This window comes from Vigna umbellata, chromosome 8 (assembly GCF_029865625.1).
Source record: "Vigna umbellata cultivar VRB3 chromosome 8, Vumbellata_1.0, whole genome shotgun sequence".
NCBI lineage: Eukaryota > Viridiplantae > Streptophyta > Magnoliopsida > Fabales > Fabaceae > Vigna > Vigna umbellata.
Genome location: NC_142172.1, coordinates 24,037,024 through 24,062,774, shown reverse-complemented (window position 1 = coordinate 24,062,774; position 25,751 = coordinate 24,037,024). Strand labels below are relative to the sequence as shown.

At 37.1% G+C, this 25,751-nt stretch overlaps 2 protein-coding genes across 2 annotated transcripts; both read right to left on the bottom strand.

The window, feature by feature from the left end:
• Positions 1-2,549: 2,549 nt before the first annotated feature.
• Positions 2,550-6,217, bottom strand: PHR2 (photolyase/blue-light receptor 2). Its single transcript, XM_047293890.2, has 4 exons — positions 5,126-6,217; positions 4,802-5,028; positions 4,612-4,713; positions 2,550-2,800 (listed from the first exon to the last, which is right to left on the bottom strand). Exons 1-4 carry the CDS (start codon positions 6,068-6,070, stop codon positions 2,719-2,721), a joined length of 1,356 nt encoding a protein of 451 aa, XP_047149846.1. The 5' UTR covers positions 6,071-6,217; the 3' UTR covers positions 2,550-2,718.
• Positions 6,218-7,965: 1,748 nt separating this feature from the next.
• GCP4 (GAMMA-TUBULIN COMPLEX PROTEIN 4) lies at positions 7,966-21,826 on the bottom strand. Its single transcript, XM_047293892.2, has 16 exons — positions 21,463-21,826; positions 21,064-21,331; positions 20,867-21,003; positions 20,427-20,525; positions 19,323-19,443; positions 18,442-18,708; positions 18,184-18,264; positions 18,008-18,091; positions 16,789-16,875; positions 16,612-16,667; positions 16,316-16,513; positions 15,363-15,588; positions 9,947-10,035; positions 9,520-9,673; positions 8,549-8,671; positions 7,966-8,470 (listed from the first exon to the last, which is right to left on the bottom strand). The coding sequence occupies exons 1-16, from the start codon at positions 21,609-21,611 to the stop codon at positions 8,402-8,404; spliced, it is 2,208 nt and encodes a 735-aa protein (XP_047149848.2). The 5' UTR covers positions 21,612-21,826; the 3' UTR covers positions 7,966-8,401.
• Positions 21,827-25,751: the final 3,925 nt, after the last annotated feature.

The window sequence follows — 25,751 nt, the reverse complement described above, 5'->3', positions numbered from 1 at the left end:
ACAAACACTGTAGCATACATTCTGAATAACACGTTAATAGCAACCATATTTTACAAGTATTTATTAATTCGAGCGTCTAAGCACTATTTGATAAATTCAAAACTTGACAAACATGCTGTATCAGAAGGGTTAGAAAAAGAAATTTTTCATTAACATTATTCACCTCCTTCTAGTGTTTTTCACGTATTTTAAGGTGTGTGTGGCTTCTTGGGTTTAACAGGTTATTACTGAAAGTTCATTAAGAAGTATGGAAAAGTGGCCAAGCCCCTCATGGAATTTCCAAAATCACAAGGTTTCGAAGCAATTATGGTGGTGATTGATTGTTTGAGTAAGTATGGTCATTTTAAATCTCTAAAACACCCATACACGACTAAATTAATTACATATGTGTTTGTGAAGGAGATAGTTCGTTTGCACAGTATTCCTAACTCAGTTATAAGCTACTAAGACCCCTTGTTTATGAGCTAATTCTGGAATGAATTTTTTAGAATACAAGGGACTACTCTAAAAATGAGTATTGCTTACCATCCGCAAACGAATGAGCAAATAGAGGTGGTAAATCGTTGTATCGAGACCTGCACACGATGTTTCATTCTTTATAAACCAAAAGAATAAGTGCATTGGGTTCCATGGGCAGAGTACCATGTTTCCACAGCCACATCACCCTTTAAAGTTGTATATGGTCTCAAACACCCTATTTGGTTCGTTGTGTACAAGGTGAGGTGCAGGTAGAATTAGTCCAGAGGAAATTGTTGGACCATGATGAGGCTTTGAGACAATGAAAAATTCATTTATGACGTGTTCAAGATAGGATGAAAGCTCAAGCGGATGGACACAGGAAAGAAAGAAGTTTTAGGGGAGAGGAGGGAGGGAATGGATATTTTTGAAGCTGAAACCTCAACGTCAACATTTAGTTATGACGAGAATATGTCCTATGTCAGCAAGATATTATGGACCTTTCGAAATTTTGGAGCATATTGGGGTTGTGGCTTATAGACCAAAGCTTCCACAAACTTCAAGGATTCATCCCATTTTTCATGTTTCTTTATTAAAGAAGGCAGTAAGAAATTATTCTATGTAAGCTGGGTTACCCACATGATTGGAGGAAGACAATGAAATGCAATGGGAACCCATAGTGCTATTGGCTACTCATAGCATTTGAAAAGGTGAAGAAAGAGTCAATCAATGGCTCGTGCAATGGAGTGGAAGAGTGGTTGATGAGGTTACTTGGGAAGATGAAGTGGTGTTGAAGAGTCAATTTCCCACTCTTAGTCTCAGCTGTTGCTATAGGTGGGGGCAGTGATGAGGCCCGTAAGGTGATGAAGCCTAAAAAACCATTGGTCTATTGGGAGAATATGGACCCTAGCAAATGGAAAGTGTATGTGAGAAGAAGGAATAAAGGCACTACGCAAGGTGCTAAGCTGGCAAGGGTAGTAGGGTCAATCTCTTAACATTGTTAGAGGTTGTTTGTGAGAGAAGAAGGAATGTCGTTATAGAATATATTGGAAGAGCGAGAGAAAGAGGAGAGAAGGTTTTTGGGATATAGAAAATCATATGTATTTCTTTGTTAAGGAGCTTTGATCTGGAAATGAAAATCTACTCCTATTGATTTTCTTATACTTTCAATAATATCATATACTATTCTATTACTTATGTAATCTTAATCATGTTCGTGAACTCCTTAATTTGAAATATAACAAAAATATAACTTGAAATATAACAAAAATTTGTAAAGACTTTTTATGTAAAAAAATTAGTCTAGAAGTTATTGTTGAACTTTCTCCATTTCTATAAACCAATTTGGATATTTAGAGAATAATTTTAGACACTTATATTTATTGTGTAGAGTTTACAATACCCTCTAGTGCATTCTGCTTCCCGAGTGACATCAGACTTCGTCTAGCTGGCGAACAGCAGTAAAACCTCTTTGACATTTTCTTCCCTTTTCTGATTTACCCACTTGAATGATGTTGCATTAGTGTTGGTTATGCTTCAATCAAAGAACTGAGTTCTCCCTCGAGAGACACATTGTAAAAGACTGCTCTGTAGTGCTTGCTTCTCGTCCACGAGAACTCACTTAAGGTAGTAAGAACAAATCGAAATTAAATTCCTATAATAATTGTCCTTGGATGACAATACATCATGAAAATATTGAAGCACCCATTATTAAAAAAACAATCTTCAATTTATCTGATTCACAATCTTCCAACTTTCATCAAATTTGTTGGTATAATTTTTTTATAGTCACTGTCACTTCCTTTATTCTTGATAACTGAAATAAAAGGACAGAAAGTTCACCCTGATATTATTAAAAATATATAATTACATCCCTTTTTAAATTTAAAATTTCTCCGAAAAATATCATTATTAGGGGGAACGCCAGAGAAACAAGGATTTGGGACTCAGATCTACATTTTTAAATTTCGAATTTCTCCAAAAATATCGATACTGGGGAAGGTCGGGGGGACATGAATTGGAACTCAACGATCTAGTCAAACGATGCCCGATGCAGACGAAATGCTACTCTAAGAAAACTAACACTTGCCATCGAAAAAATAATGTAAAGCTTCCATATTGAAATAATGTATCTGCCAGTTACAACAGAACATCAGATGGGGCAACCAATTCTTGCATATCCAGCCCCCTACTGCCACGTCTGCGTAGGGAAGCAACTCACATCCTGAAACAAACTTTCACATGTCCACTAGAACTCCTAGTTTAAGCAAAAGCACCAGCACATGCAGTAGCTGGAGCAGCTTCCACCTGTTTCTTTGCAGAACTGTATTTTTTTGTTATAAACCTGGACAAATCCAACGAGATGAAAATTTCACAAATCATACTATATGTTATTTGCCAGAAACAGTATTCATATATAATGTTTTGCCAACAAATAACACAGCAATACCTGTTATTTTCAATACTATCCCTCTGTATTATAACTATTGACAAAGCAGATAATTGGAGGAACAAAAATAATTATTTCAGTAATCTCTCAAGCAGAACTTCATGATCGTTATTGGTCAAATAGGAAACCTGAATCAGAAATTGTTGTGTTTTTCAAGAGCCACAAGGCCCTTACATTTCAAGGAAAGGGGGAATAAATATTTCCAACTTTAAACTTATAAGACCAGCAAATCATTCAAAAACTGTAAGTGAAAGATAAATTGCTGATATCAATACTTAAAATTCAGTCACAAATACAAATCCATCATCCATGTCAGCAGCCGCAATTGAAATTGCAATGGGACAAACACCAAAAGCCTTCACATTGTAGTTACAATTGCAGGCATGGAAACTTTGTAATTACAATATTATGCAGTTCTAATTGCAATTGCAATTGCAAAAACCCTAAAAGCCTTGACATGGTTACGATTGCAGTCATAGATACCCTTTTTTAAAACCTCAATACATATACGTATTAAGGGTGTTCCGTGGTGAGCATATAGAAAATGAAAAGTTCATTCACTAGGGATTTACCACATTTAGAGCAATAGTTACAAATTGCAACTTTAAAATGTTTTAGATGAGTTGTTTGCAACTTTCCTGTGTACACTAAAAGGTTACCAATAACAGACGGTGGAACATGGCAGAAGGCCAAAATTCCGCTATCTAAACAAGCCATTGCATCCAATGGTGCTGATAAAGTGGGTCTCCCTTCAGAATTTGCCTCTGCGAAGGGGTTGGGGAAACATTAACGTTATAGCATTACGCTGTTATGGCTGCTCTGTAACGACAATTTTTAAAATTGGCACTGTACTAACTCCATCCTTTTGAAAATAGTAAAAAATAAGAGTAATACTTTAAGCATGGTTATGAGTTTCGGATAGATGCTAGCCACAGCTAACTCTGAAAACGCTATTGGGACAACCACTATTTTAAATATTATAATACAAACTAACTCACACTGCAAATAAAAATCCAACTATAGGTTATATACTGTGCACACAAACAATCACCATTAATCCATAGGACCCATAAGAACATAGTAATGAAATAAAAAACTCAAAGAAGGCGGTTAAATTTATAGAAAAAAAAAATAAAAATGAAAGAAATAGCAGAATGTGAGCTGGGAAGTTTAAAGGAAGAGCAGAACACAAGAAAAAATAGTCCTTTAACGTGCGAAGGAATAGAGGTTTTACGGACGCAACCTTTAATGAAATATTTTACCTTAAAGCCCAAGTCTGACGGGGTAAATGGGTTTCTGAGCCCTGTGTCACAGTAGCAGCCACAATATATGGCCGTTATTGAAAAAGCACCCAACTATTTTAATCCCATAGTGCACAAGGCTGCTCCAATTCACTATCCCCAATAGTGTGGTATTGACTACTATGATTACAATTTCTTAAATATAGAAGTTACTTATTTTTGCATTAGGAAAAGTAAAAAAGTCGCACATAATTCTCGAAAGAGACTTAATTAAAGCTAATCCCTAACATAATTCTCGAAAGAGACTTAATTAAAGCTAATCCCTAACATTTAGTTTATGGGGGATGGGGGTGGGAGGAAAACTCCCAAGAGTGCTCCATTGCCATTCCCGTATATCGTATGCAAAGAAAATATGTACACTAAAGTTCCAAGCCAAGTAAAACGACGTGCACAAAGCATTGTTACCTGAAGAAGTCCCTCCATAGCAACTCAAACATCAACCAATTTGTTCCAGTTTTGGACGAGCCATTACCACCATCAGTCCGGTTCGACGATGCAGAAATGGATCTGCAGTAACACAATTCACCACTTAGTAAACACCCTATTCATACCAAAAAGAATCCCCTTAAACAGAAGAACACAAAGAACAACACACCTGCTGGCAGTCTTCTTCAGTTCTTCATACATTACACGAGGGGAGAGACATCCCATTGCCAACCACGGAGAAATCTTGCAGGAAAAGTTGGCACCATATATACTGTGTGTTCCATCCTTATACCCCTTGGGTGGCTGAGCTTCACACTCAGCCGCAAATTTTTTCAGCCTCTGCAGTGCCTCAGTCTCCCCTCCTACCATAGAAGCATTAGCACCAGCCTTCCCATCCTGCGCAATACATATCATTGATGATAACAGTTAAAACCAATAAGATCATTGATGATAACAGTTGAAACCAATATGCATGAACAGCAAATAAACAAACCTGTGGCATTGTGGAAGATGGATTAAGACCAAGGTCCATCAAGGAAGGAATATCACCAATCTCAACATCTCCGCGAGAAGGCATTCCCTTAAGCTGATCCAAAGCCTCAATTGTCTTCCTAATCTCCAATTTCTGAACCCTATCCTTAAACCCTCCGTAATTGGAAGGCATATCCTCAAGCTTAAAAGGCAAATCCTCCACATGATACAACGTGCTTCCCCAGAAGTACTTTACTTCCACATTCTCCTCCTTCATCGCTGCCTCCACCTTCTCCTCCGTCTTCGCCTCGTCATGAGAAACCTCCCGGTGCGCGTACACCGCGTCGGCCCCGACGGCCTTCGCCAGCTCTACCAGAACGGTCTCGGGCTTCCCAACGCGCACCACCAGATCGGAGCCGCGAGCCTGGAGATTCCGCCGCAAGTCGGCGACGGACTCGATGAGGAAGGTGGCGCGGTAGGGACCAGTCTTATCGAAGCCGGAGGCGGACTTGCCGTAGTCGGCGGGGTCGAAGCAGTAGACGGGGAGGACAGAGAGAGATTCATTGTTGGCGGAGGCGAGACACTCGTTATCGAGAACGCGGAGGTCGTTGCGGAACCAGACCACAGAGGCACGGCGAAGCGCAGCGGAGTTGGAGGGGTCGCGGGGGCGGTTGGGCCCGAGGGATAGAGGGGCGTGGATGGGGGTGGCGGAGAGGGAGGATTTGAAGGAGGTCTTGGAAGGAGTTGGGGAAGCGGTTGAGAGAGAAAGGTGGGTTAGGGATGAAGCTTGGGTTGGAACCTTGACCTTGTTGGGTTGAGGGGTTGATGAGATCTTAGGTTGTCGAAAGGGGAAAACGGTTGGGAGAGAGAGGGATAGTGATGCCACTGCAAATGGCGGTTCTGTGGAGACTACTGTCTTCTGTCTCTCTTCTTCTTTCTCTTTTTCCATTTGGTGACTTGAATCCATTTTGGAAGAATGACGATAACGTGAAGGTGTTTGGTTGAATGTGTGAGAGAGTGGAAGCTATGTTATGTTGTGTTGTGTTGTGTTGAGGTGGCTTATCTGCTACCTACCTCTGCTTTGTTTCGTTGGTTGGTGGTGACTTCTTTCTCTCTCACCCTCTGAGGCTTGGATTTTACCATCATCATGCCTTTTCGTATCTTTCATCTCTCAATTTTATTTTATGCACCTATATTAATTAATTAATTAATTTAATGAATAAAAGTATGTTTTAGCTTTCAAAATTGTTTTGAGTTTCTTTCTGCCTTGTTAAATTATAAATATGGTATTTGGAAGTAATTTTGTTAATGTATCATATTTAGTTTATCTCTGCATCCACCTGCTATTTGATATTTTAGTCTTTGAAGAGGATCCACCTACACCCTTCACCTAACCTCTTTCTTCTTCTTGCATTCTAACTTTCTAGATAATTTTTGTATCTAAACTTTTATACACTTTTGAAAAATGTGCATGTAAACTAGGTATAGAACGAAAAGGTAGATAAAGAGAAAATTAAAAATGGAAGTTGCAATTAATAATATACGAAAAAAAAATAGAAGTTTGAGTGAATTTGTATTTTCTCAGCTTGTTTAAATGAGCGTTTTCTTGCGCAAATTTAGATGTAGTTGTGGTAGGAAAGATTAAAAAACAATTTGTATCATTTTATGCAAAAGCAATTTATTTACATAAAGTTTGAGATTCATCATGATTTTCCCACACACCAACCACAAACGTGGAATCACATTCTGGTGTTCATTTTTGCGAGCTGCTATTTAGTGCGACCAAAAATTCATTAAAAATGAAAAATAAAGGTGTATTGGATGCAGAATAAGTTAAAAAAAAATTGGGCTGAACTAAAATAATAAATGGACGATAATTGGTATCTATCTTCACAATATTAGTCCAATAATTTTACTTATTATTATTTTTCACACCTATTTATTCATTTTATGTTTTTTTGCCTCTCTTAAATAATTCATTATATTTCTTTAATTTACGTCGTTGTTTTAATTTCCATTCATCTTGAATCTCATAAAATGTGTAAAACAAAAATCATTAAGTTTTTCTTTCTTTCCAACTTTTAAGCAGAATAGTTTTATATTTTTCCAAAACTTGTTTTCGTCAATTCTGTTAGCTAACAAAATATAATCAAAAGTTACATCTGCATAGCCACTGCTAGTGTTCCTCAACACTTCTTGAAGTCTCAGCAAAGTAAGTTTTTTTTTAGGGGAAAAGGGGGTCTAAAAGCCCTGAAAAGCAAAGGTTAAAGGGTGCTTCCTTTTTTTTTCTGCTCTCCAAACTTTCTTGTGAGCTTCTCATTCCTTTTGGATATTTTAAAAAGTTTTAGGAACGAATGCAAGGTGCCAAAAACAACTATCAATGCTTTTTGTGCATGAATCATCCGTAGGCATTGAGAATGATAATGTATGATCAATACACTATCGATGCTAATATGCCATCGAGATGCAGTGCAGCTTCGAGAGCACATTTCGTAAACCACATTCTGACACGAAGCTATATTCCGCATACAAAACAGTTTTAGCTTGTATTTTTTAAAATATAGTTATACGTTTTGATCTACCACGTTATTTTTTTTTTTTTTATGGTTTGTTGAAAAAAGAACACAGCCGTTAGTCAAATTCCAGTTTGAACCGCTATTGTCTTGCCAACAAGTTTTTCTTATGATCGATAGTTTCATTCGTAAAGTGAACCATATTGGTAGTACCTGAGCGCATTAAGTATAGAGTGAGATAAATTTGAGCTTGCTAGGATCTTCCTAACAGTTGAAGTAATTCTGTCGAATGATATGCCAGACTTCATTGGCCAATTGCAAGAAGCTTGAAGGTGAAAGACATCTTGGAGCAAACAAAAACCACGCGGGATCACCTACGTTTAGCATGTAGTAATAATATTAAAAATCAATTGCATTATACACAAATACCACTGCTTACATCTACAAAATGCAACAGCCATCTCTACCAGCCACCAAATAGCACAAGCACGAACCACCTTCCAAACTGGCCGGTGCTTCCATTAAAATCAACAAAATCAGCTAGGATTGAGAACAACAACCAAACTGACCAGTTTTTACATTAAAATCAATCAAAATAAGCTAGGATCAGGAACCACATAGCAAGTGGAATACGCAATTGACTTTCAGAGGACAGTTGCATGATGGTAAAACAGCAATCGCGACTTGAATGTCAAAATTAAACTCTGCCACTCCACTGAAGCTCACATGCCAAATACGGCGAGAAGCAAGAAACATTGCAATTGTGTGGTGGAATGATACTGATACTACTGTTGGTTTAAAGCAGGAAGTGTAGGGCGTGGCCTAACAACATTCAGAACTCCTCTTGCAGTTGACTGTTAAGGAACAAAATAACAAACAGTTAGAAATATTGATCTAAGCAGTCTGACTAAGTATGTATCCGGTTGTTTTACCTCAAAGAAGGAATTCAGATTCAATCGCAAGAGAAATCGTCTCAAAAACGGGGCTCGTTGACTTCCAGCAAGTCTGCTGCTGCGCAGTATAGTGTACAAGGAATTTGATTTCTTGTTGAATTCCTATATATGTTGTTAGATTAGAGAAAGCAAACAATAAGTAAACAATCAAAACAAACGATAGATTTCAGTAAAGGATGGATATCTAATACAAAATATAGAAATGAAACCAGTTATTTGGAAAGGCCCAATCAACTGAAACAGGGAGGAAAAGAGGATGATCTTATTCTTTACAAACAGATTGCATTTTAAATACAAACCCGCCTCAGCAATTTATCCCCAGGTAGAGTAAATTTCTATGAATAAGTCTGAAGTGAAGAGAGAAAATTCAATTTTTGACAGTATAAGATAGAGAATAAATGACAAATGAGGTAGAACTTCAGATATTTGAGGGGAAATAGAAGGTCTCAAGCGAACATTCCCATATAAATTTTTGTCACCTTCCATTAAAAAAGGTAGTTTGTGAACAGAACCTAAAGAAGCAACTATATTGTACTTTGCATAACTACTACTAGACAAGTTCAAGAGCAGATAAATAATATTGTCTAGAAGTCCATTCTGAAGTTCCTCAAATCCAATTTAGCCTGTCTTATGGTAGACCTAAAAGGTACAGCTAAAGAATTCACATATTTATCATCATAACATTTACCCTCATCATTGATTATTAAATCATCATGAATTATATGGAGAAACAAGAGTATATTTCTGCTATACAAAATATATCATAATATTAAAGCCTGAATAAGGTAGATGATAATAAATTAGTATCTTTTTTTCTCTTAATTAAAAATGCTCAATTAATTGAGCCTACTATACGTTTAATATATAACACTGTATGATGGCAATAATGGCTTTATTGAGATTTATTCCTGTACAATTATTTGGTAAACAAAACCAGCAATGCATATCACCTCGGCTATATGTTCCAGTTCAGAAGTATTTGAACAGTTATCTTGGTTCTCAATATTCCAGCAAAATTGCAAGCAAAGCTTCATGATACTATCCAGTATCCTCGACACAGAACCAATATCCAAGAAAGTTTGTGAAATCAAGGCTGACAGATACCTGTTGGAGACATAAAAGTCAAATAGCCACCAGAAGGAATAAAACAAAGCACAGGAGCGGAGTGAAACTAAAGTTATCTTTGACCATAAAAAGTAAAAGATGATCCCTATATGTGAGCAATAGTATAAAAGTTGCCCTACTGAGTCAATGGTCACAAAGAACTGTATTTAATATGAATAACCACGATCGTGCTGGTTTTCAGAGTATGCATGTTGAAATAGCTCAGCAAGCAAGACTGTAAACACTAAAAGCATGCAATACAAAAATTATTACTCTTGATGAAAGCCCACAAGTTCTGTAAAATCATGAGACTCTTGAATATGAGATTGCAAAATATTCCATTGAGACTCTATCACATCAACCTGCAAAAAGAGAGCACAATTTTAAATGTGAAACAGACTTTAATTTGTTGTAAAAAGGTACAGTACACACGAGAAAATTGTAATAAGGATACCATCAGCGTGCTTCTTTCGCTAAAACCAGACACAAATTGAATTTTTTTTGCTAATAGTTAATGACTTTCATTTAGTACCTATTTGGCAGCTAGAATTTTGAACATGAAATTGAATACTTGAACTAAAATTGAGGCCTGCAAATTCTAATTTTAACAATTGCACCTTCTTAAAATTAGAATCATAGTCTTATATGGTAATTTCATGGAATCACAAAAATAACCAGCCCAGTCCATTCCTAATTCTTAAGTGGGCCTAAAAGATTACTGTAGAAAATAAGACTGATTTATTATTCTCAATCATAAAAAATACATTATGATACTTTCTATTTGTAATAATCTAATTCTCTTAAAAAGGGAAATAGGGAAACTAGGAAAGTAAAATAAAAGGAAATAGGGAAACTAGGAAAGTAAAATAAAATAAAGATTATATATCTATTTCCTCTAATTAGGAAGATTCTAAAGATATTATCTCAAATTACAACACTCCCCCTCAAGCTGAATCATACAAAATTGTATGAACCAAGCTTGGAATAGTCAAACTCAATTGTAGAGAACGTCAATAAACCAAATTGGACAGCAATGGACGAGGGCGAACTAGCACCATGAAACTTCAACTTGGACAACAATGGACGAAGGTGAACTAGCACCATGAAACTTCAACTTGGACAGCAATGGACGAGGGAGATTTCCATCAAAAATGGATGATGACTTGCTGCAGCAAACAGCAACAAACTACAAGAACAAATGAAGGGCCTCCAGTGGCGAACAACAACAAACTGCAGGGACTGAATTGCCATCAATAGTGGCGAACAACAACAAAACTTCAAGAACATGATTTCCATGAGTAACATATGGGAGGCTTTCAAAGGCTAACAGCCACAAACCTATAGAGACTTAACTACCCTAAACAACAACAAACCTTCAGGGACTTAACTGCCCTAAACAGCAACAGACCTGCAAGGATTACACTACCCTGCAACGGCACTAAAAGGCTAACAACCACAAACCTGTAGGGACTTTAACCACCCTGAACAACAACAAACCTTAAGGGACTTAACTGCCCTAACAACAACGAACCTTTAGGGACTTAACTGCCCTGAACAGCAACAAATCTGCAGGAACTGAACAGTCTGCAGTGGCTAACAGCAACAAACCCATAGGGACTTAACCACCCTACAGCGGCTGAAACAGCAACAAACCTTCAGGGACTAACTACCCTGCGGCGGCTGAAACTTTTCTTCCCCTCATGACTCAACGACATATGCACATCAATGACAGAACGTGAAGGTGGAAGAACTGGTGAAAACTGATCCGTACAAGGGACAAATCTGAATCCCATAACTTCGAAAGAGTCAATTCAGCGGGCGGTCTCAAAGAACTACTCTAAGTGAGCTGTTATAACAAAGCATTGACGGTGAAGAGAGCCTTTCACATTAGTGATGGTAGAAACCAAAAAAACACCAAATATCGAAGACACTTTGGAGGTCATAAGTTCTCTACTGGACTACTCCCAAATGGTGATACTTACACTGTATCACAAAAGTACGGGCTAAACTCTAGCCCAAGAAGAAAGTTCTCGGCAGGGGCTGAAAAATATTTCCCGTCACTGCAAACAGTGGAAACTCTTGATCAAAGAAAATGCAGCAGCTTATTGAGGCGGCAGCGACAAACTGCAGAGGTTGCAACAACTGACTGCGGTGACGGCGACTGACTGCGCCGACGGCTGACTGCCCCTACTCCGACTGTGGTAGCAGCGAAACAAAGCACTATTACTTGAGAAATAGAAACGAAGTGAGAACCCATTGGTGATAGCAGGAGGAAAGCTCCTGGTCATTTAGTGGAGGCATAAACCAGAACGCACGCACCAAACCAGAACAAAGAAACGAAAGGGAGGTCCGGCGATGCAGAAGCGTGCAACGAGCGACGACAGCGGCGGCGACGGCAGAGGCAGTGGCCTTCTTCTGAGCAGCCTTCTTCTTGCTAACGTCCGACACCATCCTTAATCGCTAATCGAAGACGAATTAAGAGGATCGGAAAGAAGAGACGAAAATAGATCTAAAATACGACCTAGGGTTTCGCAGAACAAAGAGAAATAAAAACCGAACCCGAGAGTTTGCGTTTTTGAAGGAGGTAGTTGTGGAGACAATGAAGATGACAACAATGGCTGCTATGGAGGGTCAGAACAGAGAGGAGGAGGTCCGGCGAGTCGATCAGAAGCGGCGCGGTGTGATTTCGACACTGTGACAGCGGCGCGTGACACACGCACCCGAGACCAGCTGAAGAAAGGCGGCACGTGGAGGCGCGTTGAGAGGAGTCTGGTTCTGACTCCGACGGGGTTGACCATCGCTCGAGGAGACGATCCAAATCCGCTGGTCACCGATTGAAACTGTGACGGTGGCCGGCGGCAGACGGTGGCCGGCGGGGGACAGTGGCTGGAGGCAGATGGAGGACGGCAGTGGTGCACAACGTAATTATCAGTAAAAGAAATGGCCTTTCGTGGTTCCCTGAAGAAGAGACTTTCGGTCTTTGATTGGCACCCAATGAGAATGCCAAAAAAGATTGGGCATCACTTAAAATACCCATTCTAAGATAAATTCTGGAAGTATAGCATATAGCTAGGTCAGATTAAAATCTGGAAGTATAGCTTATAGCTAGGTCAGATTTTAACTGGAAGTATAGCTTATAGCTGGGCTAGATTATGGAAGCACAACACAACTTTGTGTAGCTGTTATTAGAAAAAAAAAAACAAATGTATTTGTTAATATTGGAGAAAGGCCAAAATTCTAAGGCAGAACTTGACTAGGGCAATTGGAGCCCATTAAAAACATATGTTAAAGAAGAAACTTTTAGGGGACTAACGGCGGCCATGGCGGCTAACCAGCGACAGACAACAAAGACAGCGGAAGCGGATTAGACAAGCTCTGATACCATGTAGAAAATAAGACTGATTTATTATTCTCAATCATAAAAAATACATTCTGATACTTTCTATTTGTAATAATCTAATTCTCTTAAAAAGGGAAATAGAGAAACTAGGAAAGTAAAGTAAAGGGAAATAGGGAAACTAGGAAAGTAAAATAAAATAAAGATTATATATCTATTTCCTCTAATTAGGAAGATTCTAAAGATATTATCTCAAATTACAACAATTACCAATTCCACTTCTAAGAATTAAAATTGTGCTCAACACAAACAAAAAGACATTTCTCTATTATAATCAAATTGCAAGGTAAGAACTCTAGTCTCACATCAAAAGTAAGGGATTTATAAGGCCTTAGGCTCTCTTACTACTATAGCTAGATTGGCTTGCTTTTGTGGCGTGGTTCTCCCTAAGTTTTTATGAATTTATATCAAAGCTTTTCACTGTCTCTCAACCGCAAACAAGTGATGACACGACACTGTGGTCTTTGTACAAGGGTAGCAAAGGGATAGTACATAGTCAACTCTTGTGGAACAAGGGAACAAAGCTTAATGGGATTTTAGGATCGAATTGCAAGGTACAAGACTTGAGTATGGAATTATAGAGTGGAATCTACAAGATCTTGGAATCTCCAACTATGATGTCTAGCCTGGCTAAGCTTTTGGGGTGTAGTAGTACTCCCCAAGATTCATATTAAGTGTCTCATGCTTCTTCACAGATCCCAACATGTTTGGACAAGATATAAATCTCCTATTTTATAATTATTGTTAGAAGTGGACTTTAAGCCTAACTCAACCCCACAAAACCGGCTTGTAGAGTGAGGTTTGCACCCACTTATAAACTAAGAATTGGCCTTATCTCTAGTCGATGTGGGACTTCCAACACACCCCCTTCACGCCGAGGTATAGACATCTCGTGCGTGATAGCAGAAATTGGGTGGTCCGGTAACGGCCCGATAGCAGGTGGAATAAAAGAATAGAATACTCACTTAGAACTCGCTAGGATAGGCTCTAACCATGGCTCTGATACCATGTTAGAAGTGGACTTTAAGCCTAACTCAACCCCACAAAACCGGCTTGTAGAGTGAGGTTTGCACCCACTTATAAACTAAGAATTGGTCTTATCTCTAGTCGATGTGGGACTTCCAACAATTATAAACTAGCTTCTCTATGTTTGTTGGACAATGGACATTTTGGCTATGTTACATTTGACAATATTTGTTAGGGTACAAGGTATATGAGAGAAGAAGGTATAGGAGAGAAGGAGAAGGGCACCGACCGGTGGGGAACGACCAGGCCGAACGGTGGAAGGCGGGGAGCAATTAGGCCGGACGGGGGACAACAAGGAGCGAGCTGGCCGAACGGTGGAAGGCAGGGAGCGATCAAGCCGAAAGGTGGACAACGGGGAGCGAGCAGGCCGAACGGTGAACAATGGAGAGCGACCAGGCCGAATGGTGGTAGTCTGTGGGGGAGTCGAGCCGAACGACGAAAGAAGGTGAGAGCTCGAGCCGAGCGGTGGGAAGCAGTGAAGGACCTGAGCCGAACGGTTGAAGAATTACCATCCTAACTGTCGCAGCGGTTAGGATGGGCGGGAACTAATTACAGTAAGAGGGAGCCACATTCGAGGAGAATATCCGGTATAAGTTAATTAGAGTAAATAAATATATATTCCAGGAAAATATTTAATATAAGATATTTATAATTAAGGATATATGTCAGGGAAATATAAGGGGGATATTTATATTAAATATAGGGATATTTATATTAAATGCAGATATATTCTAGGAAATATTTACTATGAGATGAGCGGGAAATAATTAGTATAAATAAAGCTAGAGGCTATTGTTAGGGTTATGCTTTTGATTATTGAGTTTTGTTGACAGACGGTTATGCGTCTTGTGAGGGAGGTTATGCTCCCAAGTAATTGAAGGAGGTTATACTCCCAATTATTGTTTACTTTTGTTTATTCAGATACTTCTATCAATAAAAAAAGTTCATTCAGTTGTCGTTCTTTCGATTTACTGTGAGAGTTGAGGGTTATCTTTCTACCTACTTTCGTGGTTAGTTACATCTCTTACTTGGATACATAACAGTATTTTCCTAATTGACTGTGAATGCTTTGTAATACAGGTTTTTACATGTTCAGATGACTTTTTGTTAGTATATTCAGCATATTGTGCCCGAGTGCATGAATAAAAAAAAATATATAGCAGTGCTGAACTAGTTTATCAATCCCACAATTACTTCAAAGTTCAAATAATATTTGTAGTAGCAATAGAACAAATTTAACATCAAAGATAAGATGTGAACGACAACCTGAATATAAAACTGGAGATTTCTGATCAAGAATGCCATGTGTTCTCTAACACGCCACATTGGTCGAAATCTCTGTTGTTTCTGCTGTGTTTCTGAGCTCTTCTCTTGATCATTTCGGTGTTTGGCAAAATCACTATGATATTGGTGCATTACAGATGCCCATAGTTTCTCCAACTCCATTTGTGTTCTTTTGAGCCGGAGTAGGTATTGGAATATTCTAATGTACCTGTAAAAAGTATTAATTGTGCAGAAAATTTACTGAACTATAACTAACATAATAAGTTTATTTAAGATATATAGGCCCTATTTGAATAAAGTTCTCCTTAAGTACTTCTGAAAGAAAAAAATATAAAGCTAAAATTAACCAGTTTCTCCATTAGTTGAAGTTAACTCATGCACTTCAACTTTTATTAATGCTCTCATGTAGCTTCTCTACAATATGATGTGCATGAGTTTATTTTAACTTTTGGAAGAACTTTGATTCATTTTTTTCATTTTCTTCTATAAGTGCTTATGAAGAAGTCTATCCACACAAGGCCATAATATCAAAGCATTGTTTTCGTATGAGAGGGAGGGACAAATCCTGATAAAGTGATTATTGAATATTAAAAGTCAAGATTTAAACACAAAGTCATGTGACTTTTATAAGCACTTTTTTCAGTCTGGACCACTTAAGCGAGAGTGTCCAATGGTCCTCATGTCTAAACTAAATCAGTGGTCTCACAAGATATATCCCTATATATAAATAATATGTATATCTCTTAAACCAGTGGCCCCTATTATAATGTAATATTTGCACATCCTGCACACTTGGTATATGAAGAAGCCATGACACATTTTAAGAAGTTTTATACCGTAAAGGGCTTCCAGTTAGAAGAACTAGTATAGCTAAAATTAATAGCAAGACAAAAGAATCAGCCCTTGGTCGCAGGACATTAGCAGTGGTAACTTACTTAGACATGACTTCTTGAGTAAAGAACAAATGTAAAGGCCAATCAACAGAATACCCAAGTGCAATACCATCCCAACCATCTACTGACACTTCTGACAAAGCATTTGAAAGTGAAGCACCAGTGCCACCATCCACAGAAGAGGTTGGCTTTGGTAAATCTATTAGTGAAGGTTTAACTGTGATTCCAAAAGAAGGCATCCTAAAGGAGGAAGAGAAGATATTAGTGCCCGATGTTTGTAACAGCTCAGCATGAAGCTAGAAAAAAAGGAAGGAAAAATAACAAATATGGATTCTAACCGCAGGGACACTTTAGAGAAATATTTGTCTTCTTCACCAATAGTTTTTAATGCAGCCTGCATTTCAAAGGAGTAGCAATTAAGCTTCGTGAATCTAAGAATATGAACATGTTGATGTAACTAACTGGTGAATGGCATGAAGCCAAAAAAATATTTTCATATCATAAGTTAAACAGACCAGCTGAAATGGGACCGTAAGATCAGCTTCAGCTGTTGACTGGCGTGGCGGCAGTCGCATTAACTGACGACTTTCCTCAAGGAAACACTTGCATAGAAAATAATGAGTAGATCAAAGATGTCAGTATAATTTCATTAAAGTTAAAATTTCAAGACAAACTGAAGTTTGAACTTCAGTGAGTAATTGATGCATATCCAAGGCACGGGATACAAATGAGACACTTCCCAACGCTAATTTTCTAGCTTAAGTTTAAACCAATTTGCAACATCTTATTTGTAACTGAATTATTTAGTAGTTCAGAAATCAAACCAATATACAGATTGAAAGAATTATTTTACCATTCACAAAATAGATAATTCCAAAATGAAAAACAATGCAGATGTTGGACAGCCACAAATGACAGGGAGAAACTCACCTACCTACCGAAATATATCAACTACAAATTAGTCAAGCAACTATCAAAATTCAAAAATAATCAGTGATCTACCATAAATTTCACTTAACATTGACTGATTAAACATAATGTCATATAAATTGGCCATGGAGACAAGCGCACACACAATGATTATGATAAAACCAATATATGACCAGTTTGTTAAAGATTTGAAAAGAAGTGATTCTGATATACAATAATTTAGCAATTAAAAGGCTGAAATCAATTTATGCTTGTCTACAATAAAAAATCATTTTTGAAAAAAATAAATAATTGATCTTATGAGAAGTTATTTTAAATAACTTCTGATTTCAATAAAAAAAATTATTATTTGTAACTAACTCATAAACCAAAAAAAGTGATTATCTTTTTAAAATAAATGTGCCCATAATCAATTTCAAGGGTTAAAACGCAGAAAAGGAGAAAACATATCATTGACATCACTACTCGATGGATGGATAGTTATCAAAAGTTCAAAACTCCTATTCCCCCTGATATGTGCAAAGGGTCATGGGATATATGTTGGGTCTGTGGGCCAAGTTCAACCCAACAGAGTCCATGTCCAATGGTGTAAATAGGAAAGATGCCCATCAGATGTAGGGTGTTGTGAGCTCAGAGTTGGCATGGTGATAAGGTAAGCAGTCTTGATCATATCACCTCCCTGCCCCAACCTCAACTTTTCATTGCATAAACAGTTTTTTTCTAACACAACAAAAACAAAATTCTCATGTTGACACACTGACTCCCTTTCAAAATGCTAGGATTAGATAATATTTCTAGCTTTACCTGGAAGAAATCTCCTTTTGCCAATAGAAAATAGTCTTTTAATGCCTTCAAGTGGCCATTCAAGTCAGCACGTACAACCACAAGCTGCAGAAATGAATGGAATAGAAATTGAAGGCTCCGAACAGAAATGGTTCAAAAATTAATAAATACATGAACAGAAGATTTATGTTAAGCACCTGCCAGAGATGACTGGCTGCAATAGTCTGAACAGAGTCCACAGCACATTCAAATGATCTTTTATGAAATTCAGATGATTCCTGTGGAAAGTCAATAACGAGTTTGTCTAAAATGTCAATAGTAAAGAATGATTAATTAGTCAGTTAGTTAGAATGAAGAACTATGACACATAAAAGGCTGCCAACAATCCAACTATTTAATAAAACAGCTTTGGAAAATCAGCATCTGAGATTGAGTTAAATGCAGGACATGAAAACCTTTAGGTTCAGAAGCATTGCTTCAATCTTATCTGCCTCAGATTGTGGAAGCAAATCATCTCCTATTCCCATATTAATTGCAGGTTCCCTATGAAAATGAAAACGCCCCGCTAATCCATGTATCTTCTGAAAACTTTTAGGCATTTGAGGATGCACAGCATCCCCAGACTGGAAGGAGGGACTTGGATTTCGTAGAACCCTAACAGCTTTTCCAGCAAAAAGAATTGATTCAGCAACACGCATAGGTATATATTCTGGCAGCATATCCTGCAAAACAAAATGTATAAATAGTAAAATTTGTATACAACAACCATTAGTAACCTGTCAATATAAAGTTAGGGACAATTAGAACTCCTGAACTGAACTGGACAAAAATTAAAGAATGAAACATGGAATCCATTGATATATAAAAGTGAGCTTACAAACACTAAGCAATATTCATGAAAAAAAATTACGTTTATTTGAAGGAATATTGCATACCAATGAGTGACATTCCCAATAATACTATAACAAAAAATGCTATTCCTGAGTACATTAAAAAGTATGTTGGGTTAGATTTTAATATTCCTGGGAATATCTTTTAAAATTCAAAATCATTAAGAGTAGAAACAGAAGCTATAATTGGGTTAGAAAACAATTTTCCAAATTCCAATGGAAATATTACTTTCCCAACCATAGTATAGGAACAAAAATGAAGAAAACACAAGGTATTACTACTTTCCAGGTCTGAAACAGGACATAGGAAAACTCTTTTATGGATTATAACAAACATGGAAATATTACATTCCAAAGTTCACATTCTCAGCAATAAATTTTTAAACATTGAAACAAACACACTCAAAAGAAATAGCCATGACATGACCAGAATTAGCTAACAATACCAAAGAAATATGAAAGCCCAAGTGCCAATCAGACAATGATGCATCATCGGTTGACATGCGTGCCAACTTTTCCGAGATGTCTGGATGAGATGAGTTGCTTCCTACATCTCTATCTTCTTGCCTGAAAAGCAAATGAATGAGGTCAAATACATAATTACAAAGGAATAGTAAATAAGAGTTCTCTAAACCTAAGAAACCAGAAATTATCAATACCACCAAATTAATCACAAAGTTTAAAAGTGAAGAAGATGAACTAATATCCAGATAAATTAGTTTTCATGTAACACATCATATATTTTACTAGCATAGTTTTCTTCTTGTTTGGAAGGGAGAAATCAGAGGTGATAAAGCCTTTCAGCTTTTGATGATTTTGGTGATGGGTTGTCTCAGGTATACAATATAATGGATAATGTTGAATTATGGGGCTTTTCAGTGTGGAGACAGAGTAAAAATAAAAGAAAAAAATTAATATGAAACTGATATTCACCAGGTATGATGTGATGTTCCATAATGTTATGATATGATCATAAAAAGTAGAGTACTAACCCTTTATCTATACTAATCAGACTCCAACTAACAGATGATACAATATGGCAACTAATCCTAAAAGTTAGTGAGAAAATAGGTTAATCCTAAAGGATAATCCAATATATTATAAGATATGATCAAGATGATATAAGATGTTTCCATACATTATAACATATGAAACAAATAAGTATTATTTAGTCAATATCCAGTCATGGTGACAATAGCATATAACAGAAACTATTGAAATATAGCAGAGGCTACAATCGTTTATATAAATTATGACAATGCTTGATAATAATGTTAATAATAATAATAATAATAATAAAATAGTAATAATTACTATTATCAATACTTATAACCAATTTAATAGTGTGAAACATCAATCATGGAAATAAAATATTTTCAACAACGGCCTTCAAAAAGTCTGGATGTCGGGGATAATTAACAAAATAGATCTTACTCTCAACACCATTTTTGCAATATAACACCACCAGATCAGTCTACCGCTGTAATTGTTTTGAGACACAATTACATGCATATCAACCGTAGACATACTAAAAATTAATACCGAGTTACCTCCTAATGAAAAATTCTCCATGCTGGTCTTGAAGAATCCCATAGACCATCCACGATGCAAGCTGGTTATACATGACCTGGTGTCCATGCCAAAGAAGCCTAAGCTTTGGACAAGAATAGCCGAAAAAAGTTAATAAGAATTAATCACGGGCGATGTTTTAAGGATGAGAAAAAACAAATTAGTCCCAAATAATATCCACCATTAACCTACCCAACAAGTATTTTTACTTCACATCTATGTTTTTTATACTACATTAAAGATTTGTAGTGACTAACAGAAATAAAACATTCATGACTTAACAATTAAAAACCCAAGATGTTTTTGGACTACTAGTCTAATACAAACAACAAAATTTAGAGGCTAATAATCACATAGTTGGAATGACATAACCTGCATCTTAACACTACCTAGAATACTATGCAACAAAAGAATTGCATACCTTTGCATGCAAGTCTGTAACTCAGGCACTCCACAATGGCATCTTTTATGCAGAAGATTAAGAAGTTGACCTCCACGAATATCATCACGTTCAATCTCCAGGATGAGTTCGTACAGAGGAGGCAAAAGGCAAAAAAACTGGAAAAGAAATCAAATCAATGTCTAAATAAACTGAAAAGAGAAAACAGAAAAAATTACCTTGTTAAGGCCCTGAGTAACTGTCGCCAAGATAGGCATGGTTTCGGACAATAACTTCTGTTCAATATGCAGAACCGCAGACCTATAAACTGAGAGCACTTCAACAATGCCATTGGCTAGGGCCCTACGATACACACTTTCCTTCTCCTTTCTCTCCAAAGGGTTCGTATTCGCAGACCTTATCCAACTTAAGTTCCTGCACTTGGCTGAAAACCGCTCCATCTCCCTATAATAAAACCCCAACACGATGATCCTCTCAATAAGTTCTCTGCACCCAACACAATCCATTAGAAAGTTTCAATTTTCAGCGTACCCATAAAAAATTACCCTCCAAAGTAAAAGAATTGTACTCTGGGATTTAGAAAAAAGAACGAATAAATTAAAAGATGGAGTTAGAACCTGTCACTTGGGTCGATAAAAGAGATGTCGGGAGCGAGCTTGAAAGTGCATTCATCGGAGATGGGGGCTTCGGCGGTGAGGTGGTCCCGCCGGTCGACGATTAAGTCTCCGGTGTAGCCCAGTAACGCTAGCAAAAGCTCATGCAACATTGTTGTCTCTTGAGAATTTAACCTATTGCTTGCGGAGAAAATACATGAGTTGAGGAAATTGGAATTTTGGAGAACAAGGGTTAGATTGGATCAGAGTGATTTGAAAATCTGTTTTAAGTGTGAAGCAAGTTCAAAGCGAAAGTTCAAAAAGCATTGAGCAGCTAAGGACTATTTTTCCTGTTAAGCCACTCCCATAACACTACCGCAACACTACCGCTGGTAGCTTTACTGTATCTTTTAAAACACAAACAAAAATATCATAAAATTTTCTGATTAATGTATCCAGTATAAGATTTTAATTTTTGCTTTTCTTTAACTAAACATGTGGATTTTCGTTTGGTTTACTTTGGAAATAAAAAACTTTATTTGCTAATTCTCTAAAAATTTAAAATAATAGTAAAAAAATAAAAAAATTACAATTTTTGGGATAATTCCTTATCTAAGGAGTTGTTAAAATAATGAGATTGAGTATTTTAATTTTAAAATAATTCAATATTATAAATAGAATTTCATAAATTTGTCTTATTATTTAAAATAATCATCATTTCTCTAAAATTCGTTCTTTGAGATTCTTTTTCTTTTCTCTAAGATTTATGACTCCTAACTCATTTATTTGACAATCAGGAAGCGTCTAGAATATCACGGCAGTGAACTTTTCAATCCTTACTGATCAATTTTCATTTTAGAACAAGTAAGTTTCTGCTCTTTTTTTCTTAATTCGTAGTTTAAGACGCATGCGACCAGACTTTTCTCGCATGTGTCGTCTACTTCTCTTTTCTAGCTCTTCGTCAATCAGAGGTTCTAAGGACTTGCTCTGATAATGTTTTTGTGGTTTCTAAGCTTTTCTAGAGTTCCTTAAGCTCGAAGCAAAGATAGTGCACTGCATAAAGCGAGGTAACATTCCTGTTAAGGTAATGAAAGCTAGTATTTTATTTAATGGATATTTGATAGTGTGTGAGATTAATGCATGTTGATTGTTATGCTTAAAATGAATATTCTTAGTATTTTGAATTAATTAACTTGGTTGAAAGATATTTGTGTAATTTGATGATTTGTTTGGACTTGGTAATTTGTCATGAATTTTGTGTTGTGAAGTTGGTGGTGTCAAGTTGAGTGAAATGTTTAAGAGAAATGAGTTAGCAGAGTTATAGGTCATTCTTAGTTAAAAATGATGGTTTTGATAGGTGAGTGTTAAAAGTAAGGGTCTAAGGGGAGGGACTGTAATATAGAACATGTTGTAGGGTTATTTGAAACTTTTTGGCACCTTGAGTTAATAGAAATTTGATATAGAAATAGGTATGAGTCAATGAAGTGGTTTAGAAAGGTTTTAGGTTCAATTTTAGAGGTTTTGGCTAGTGAGATTCTAAATTAGTAGGTTTGCGCTGAAGTAAATGGTTTGGGGTCTGTAGTTGGATCATTTCTGACTGGTTTAGACTCCTAGGTTGTTAACTTAGTGATTAAAAAATGTAGAAGTGAGATTAGGTAGTTTGGAGTAGTCAGGTTGATTTAGGGTAGCTACTTTGAGTTAAAAATGTGTTTTTAGATCATTCACAATGCCTAGAAGGTTATAGGTGATGGCAACCTCCTTCGCTAGGTTGGGCCAAAACTAGGAGATATGCATGGAGGGGTGTTTACTTGGATGGATGGTGCGAAAAAGTGATGGTAAATGGTCCAAGGATGATGAGCTAAGGTGTAGATGGTATAGAAGCTCATGACCTCTAGGATATGGAGGTGATGGTGTAGTGTTTGGTGGCTCCAAGAGAGGTGAGGCCAACTTAAGGAGGAAGGTGACTAGAGGGGCCTATAGGATTGCTCTAGTCTTTATCTAGGAAGTGTTTGACCATAATTTGGAAACATAACATTACATTAATCCAAGATGAAATAGAATGGTGGAGACACCTCTATTTATAGGCCAAGAGTGTCTCTTTTAAACCCTAAAAGCATGATCTCCCACCTTTACTCTCATTGGCAAAAAATGAGGCCTTCTAAAAAGTGGAGAAATGTTCATAAATCCTCTCCAATGATGGGAGGACATGTGGCCTCTCACAAAACACAATCATCTCCATTCCTAGAGTGTCATGTGACCACTACTAAAAGCAAATCATCTCCAATGGTGGAAGGACATGTGACCACTACCAAAAAGAAATCCTCTCCTCTCCTAGGGTGCCATGTGGCCACTTCTATAAAGTAAATTCTCTCCAATGGAAGCATGACACATGGCACACACTTTCCACTTGGTTTAGATGTCTAACTTAAGAAAAATCCCATGTTACTTAGGCCTTAATACAAGCCTTAAACAAACCTACACTACATGGCCGAATACAATGGCATAGATATCCTACACTACTCTTCAATCCATGCTCCATGATGGCTCCAAAGGTAGCCCACAAGGTAGATGCATTATTATTACAACTTCAAAATTATCATTTTTCTAGGGAGAAACATCCAAAAAGATTTCAATACTAAATTATGTACTTTTATTGTATTAGTGACAATGATGAAATATATAAATTTTACACATATATAATTTTGTCCCTTCAAAATTTTTGGTCAAGATACACCACTTACATATTTCCTACAATGATTAAAATACTTACATATAAAGCATCAATTTCCTCTTAGGTGTCATGATCATGCTTAGATCGACCACTTGCAATGAAGATAGTGGTCTAACATCCAAAGAGTCATCCTCAACCAACTAGATTGTATAAAGATGTGAAATCCTATTAAAACACTTCATATATTTGGAAACACATTCTAATTGGGGAGTGGTTTAACCGACATCCAAATAGTTTGCAAAGTGCAATTATCAAACATCTAATTACTTAATCGAACATGATCAAGTACTAAATATAGACAAATGACAATGTATCCTCTCTATATATCAATATTGTTGAAGAACGCATTGTAGTAGTGTAGACATCTAGATGTGCTTAGCCAAAGAAATACCAAGAGATTTATTCAAATTATCATTGTCTTATGCTTCTTGTATAACCTCCATTTCTTGTTAGGGTTAAATTAACCTGTTGAAATTCAACTGTTTGACGTGTCATCCACATAGTTCAACTAGAGTTTGTATGAAGTAGTGTAAGAGTCTTAACTTATTATTCATCTTGCATCTAATAAATAATTGATACAAGCAATATACAATTATGAAAACATGCAAAGCTTAAATTAGAATATTGTTAAAAAAGAAGTGTTTCGTTTCTCACACCAAGAGGGGGGGTGAATTGGTTATGTGTAAAAATGATTGCTTTTAAAAACTTTTTCGCAAAGTAGGAAGTCTTTAAACTTTTCTTGAATCGCAACTAATTTGTATGCAATGAAACAGTAAGCGTATTCGAATCACTAGTGCAGAATTGGATTTTAACGTCCCCCCATAGACGTCCGTCCACAATATCCCCAACGTAAATAATTGACCGGTGGCATATTCGTAAATAAGTGAAACTCTAAACGTCCGTTGTGTAGGGGGACGGACGTCTATAATATTATAGACGTCCGTGGGAGGGGCCCGGACGTCTAAGAGGCTGAACAAATGAACACTTCAACTCCCCTGTCAGCCCATTGAACGTCCGTTGGGGAGGGAGACGAACGTCTATAATATTATAGACGTCCGACCCCACATATCAGACGTCTAGGGTGCTGACAGGGTGGTTGATGAATTAATTGTCTTCAGCCCCTTAAACGTCCATTGGGAGGGGGCCCAGACGTCTATAATATTATAGACGTCCACCCCCCTCCCAACGGACGTTTAAGGGTCTGAAGACAATTAATTCTTCAACCACCCTGTCAACCCATTGAACGTCCATTGGGGAGGGAGCCCCCCTTCCACGGACATCTAAAACCCCCCGCGAATATCAATTTTAAATCCCCAAAGACGTCATATTAGTGATGGCCCAGACGTCTATAATATTATAGACGTCGGGGCCCTAGAGTACCGGACGTCTAATAGTATTTATACTAAAACGCGAACCCGCGAGCAGTTGCGCTCACTGTTCATCGTCTTCCCCGCGAATGCTGTCTGCGCCATTGCTTTTCCAGGTGCGTTTTCTCTGTTTTGGACCGTTTAAATTTACTTTCAATCCGATTACATTGCCCTGTGATGAAATATCTTTGATTTGAACCGATTAAAAATTGTTT

Coding starts and splice junctions, on each gene's coding strand:
- PHR2 (XM_047293890.2), bottom strand. CDS start 6,070: ATGGATTCAAGTCACCAAATGGAAAAAGAGAAAGAAGAAGAGAGACAG. Junction 4,714..4,801: donor CTGAAGAAGACTGCCAGCAG/GTGTGTTGTTCT, acceptor GTGTTACTGCAG/ATCCATTTCTGCATCGTCGA. Junction 2,801..4,611: donor CTATGGAGGGACTTCTTCAG/GTAACAATGCTT, acceptor GGATTTGTCCAG/GTTTATAACAAAAAAATACA.
- GCP4 (XM_047293892.2), bottom strand. CDS start 21,611: ATGTTGCATGAGCTTTTGCTAGCGTTACTGGGCTACACCGGAGACTTA. Junction 21,332..21,462: donor TTTATCGACCCAAGTGACAG/GTTCTAACTCCA, acceptor TGTTGGGTGCAG/AGAACTTATTGAGAGGATCA. Junction 18,709..19,322: donor TGGGCTTTCATATTTCTTTG/GTATTGTTAGCT, acceptor TTTGTTTTGCAG/GATATGCTGCCAGAATATAT.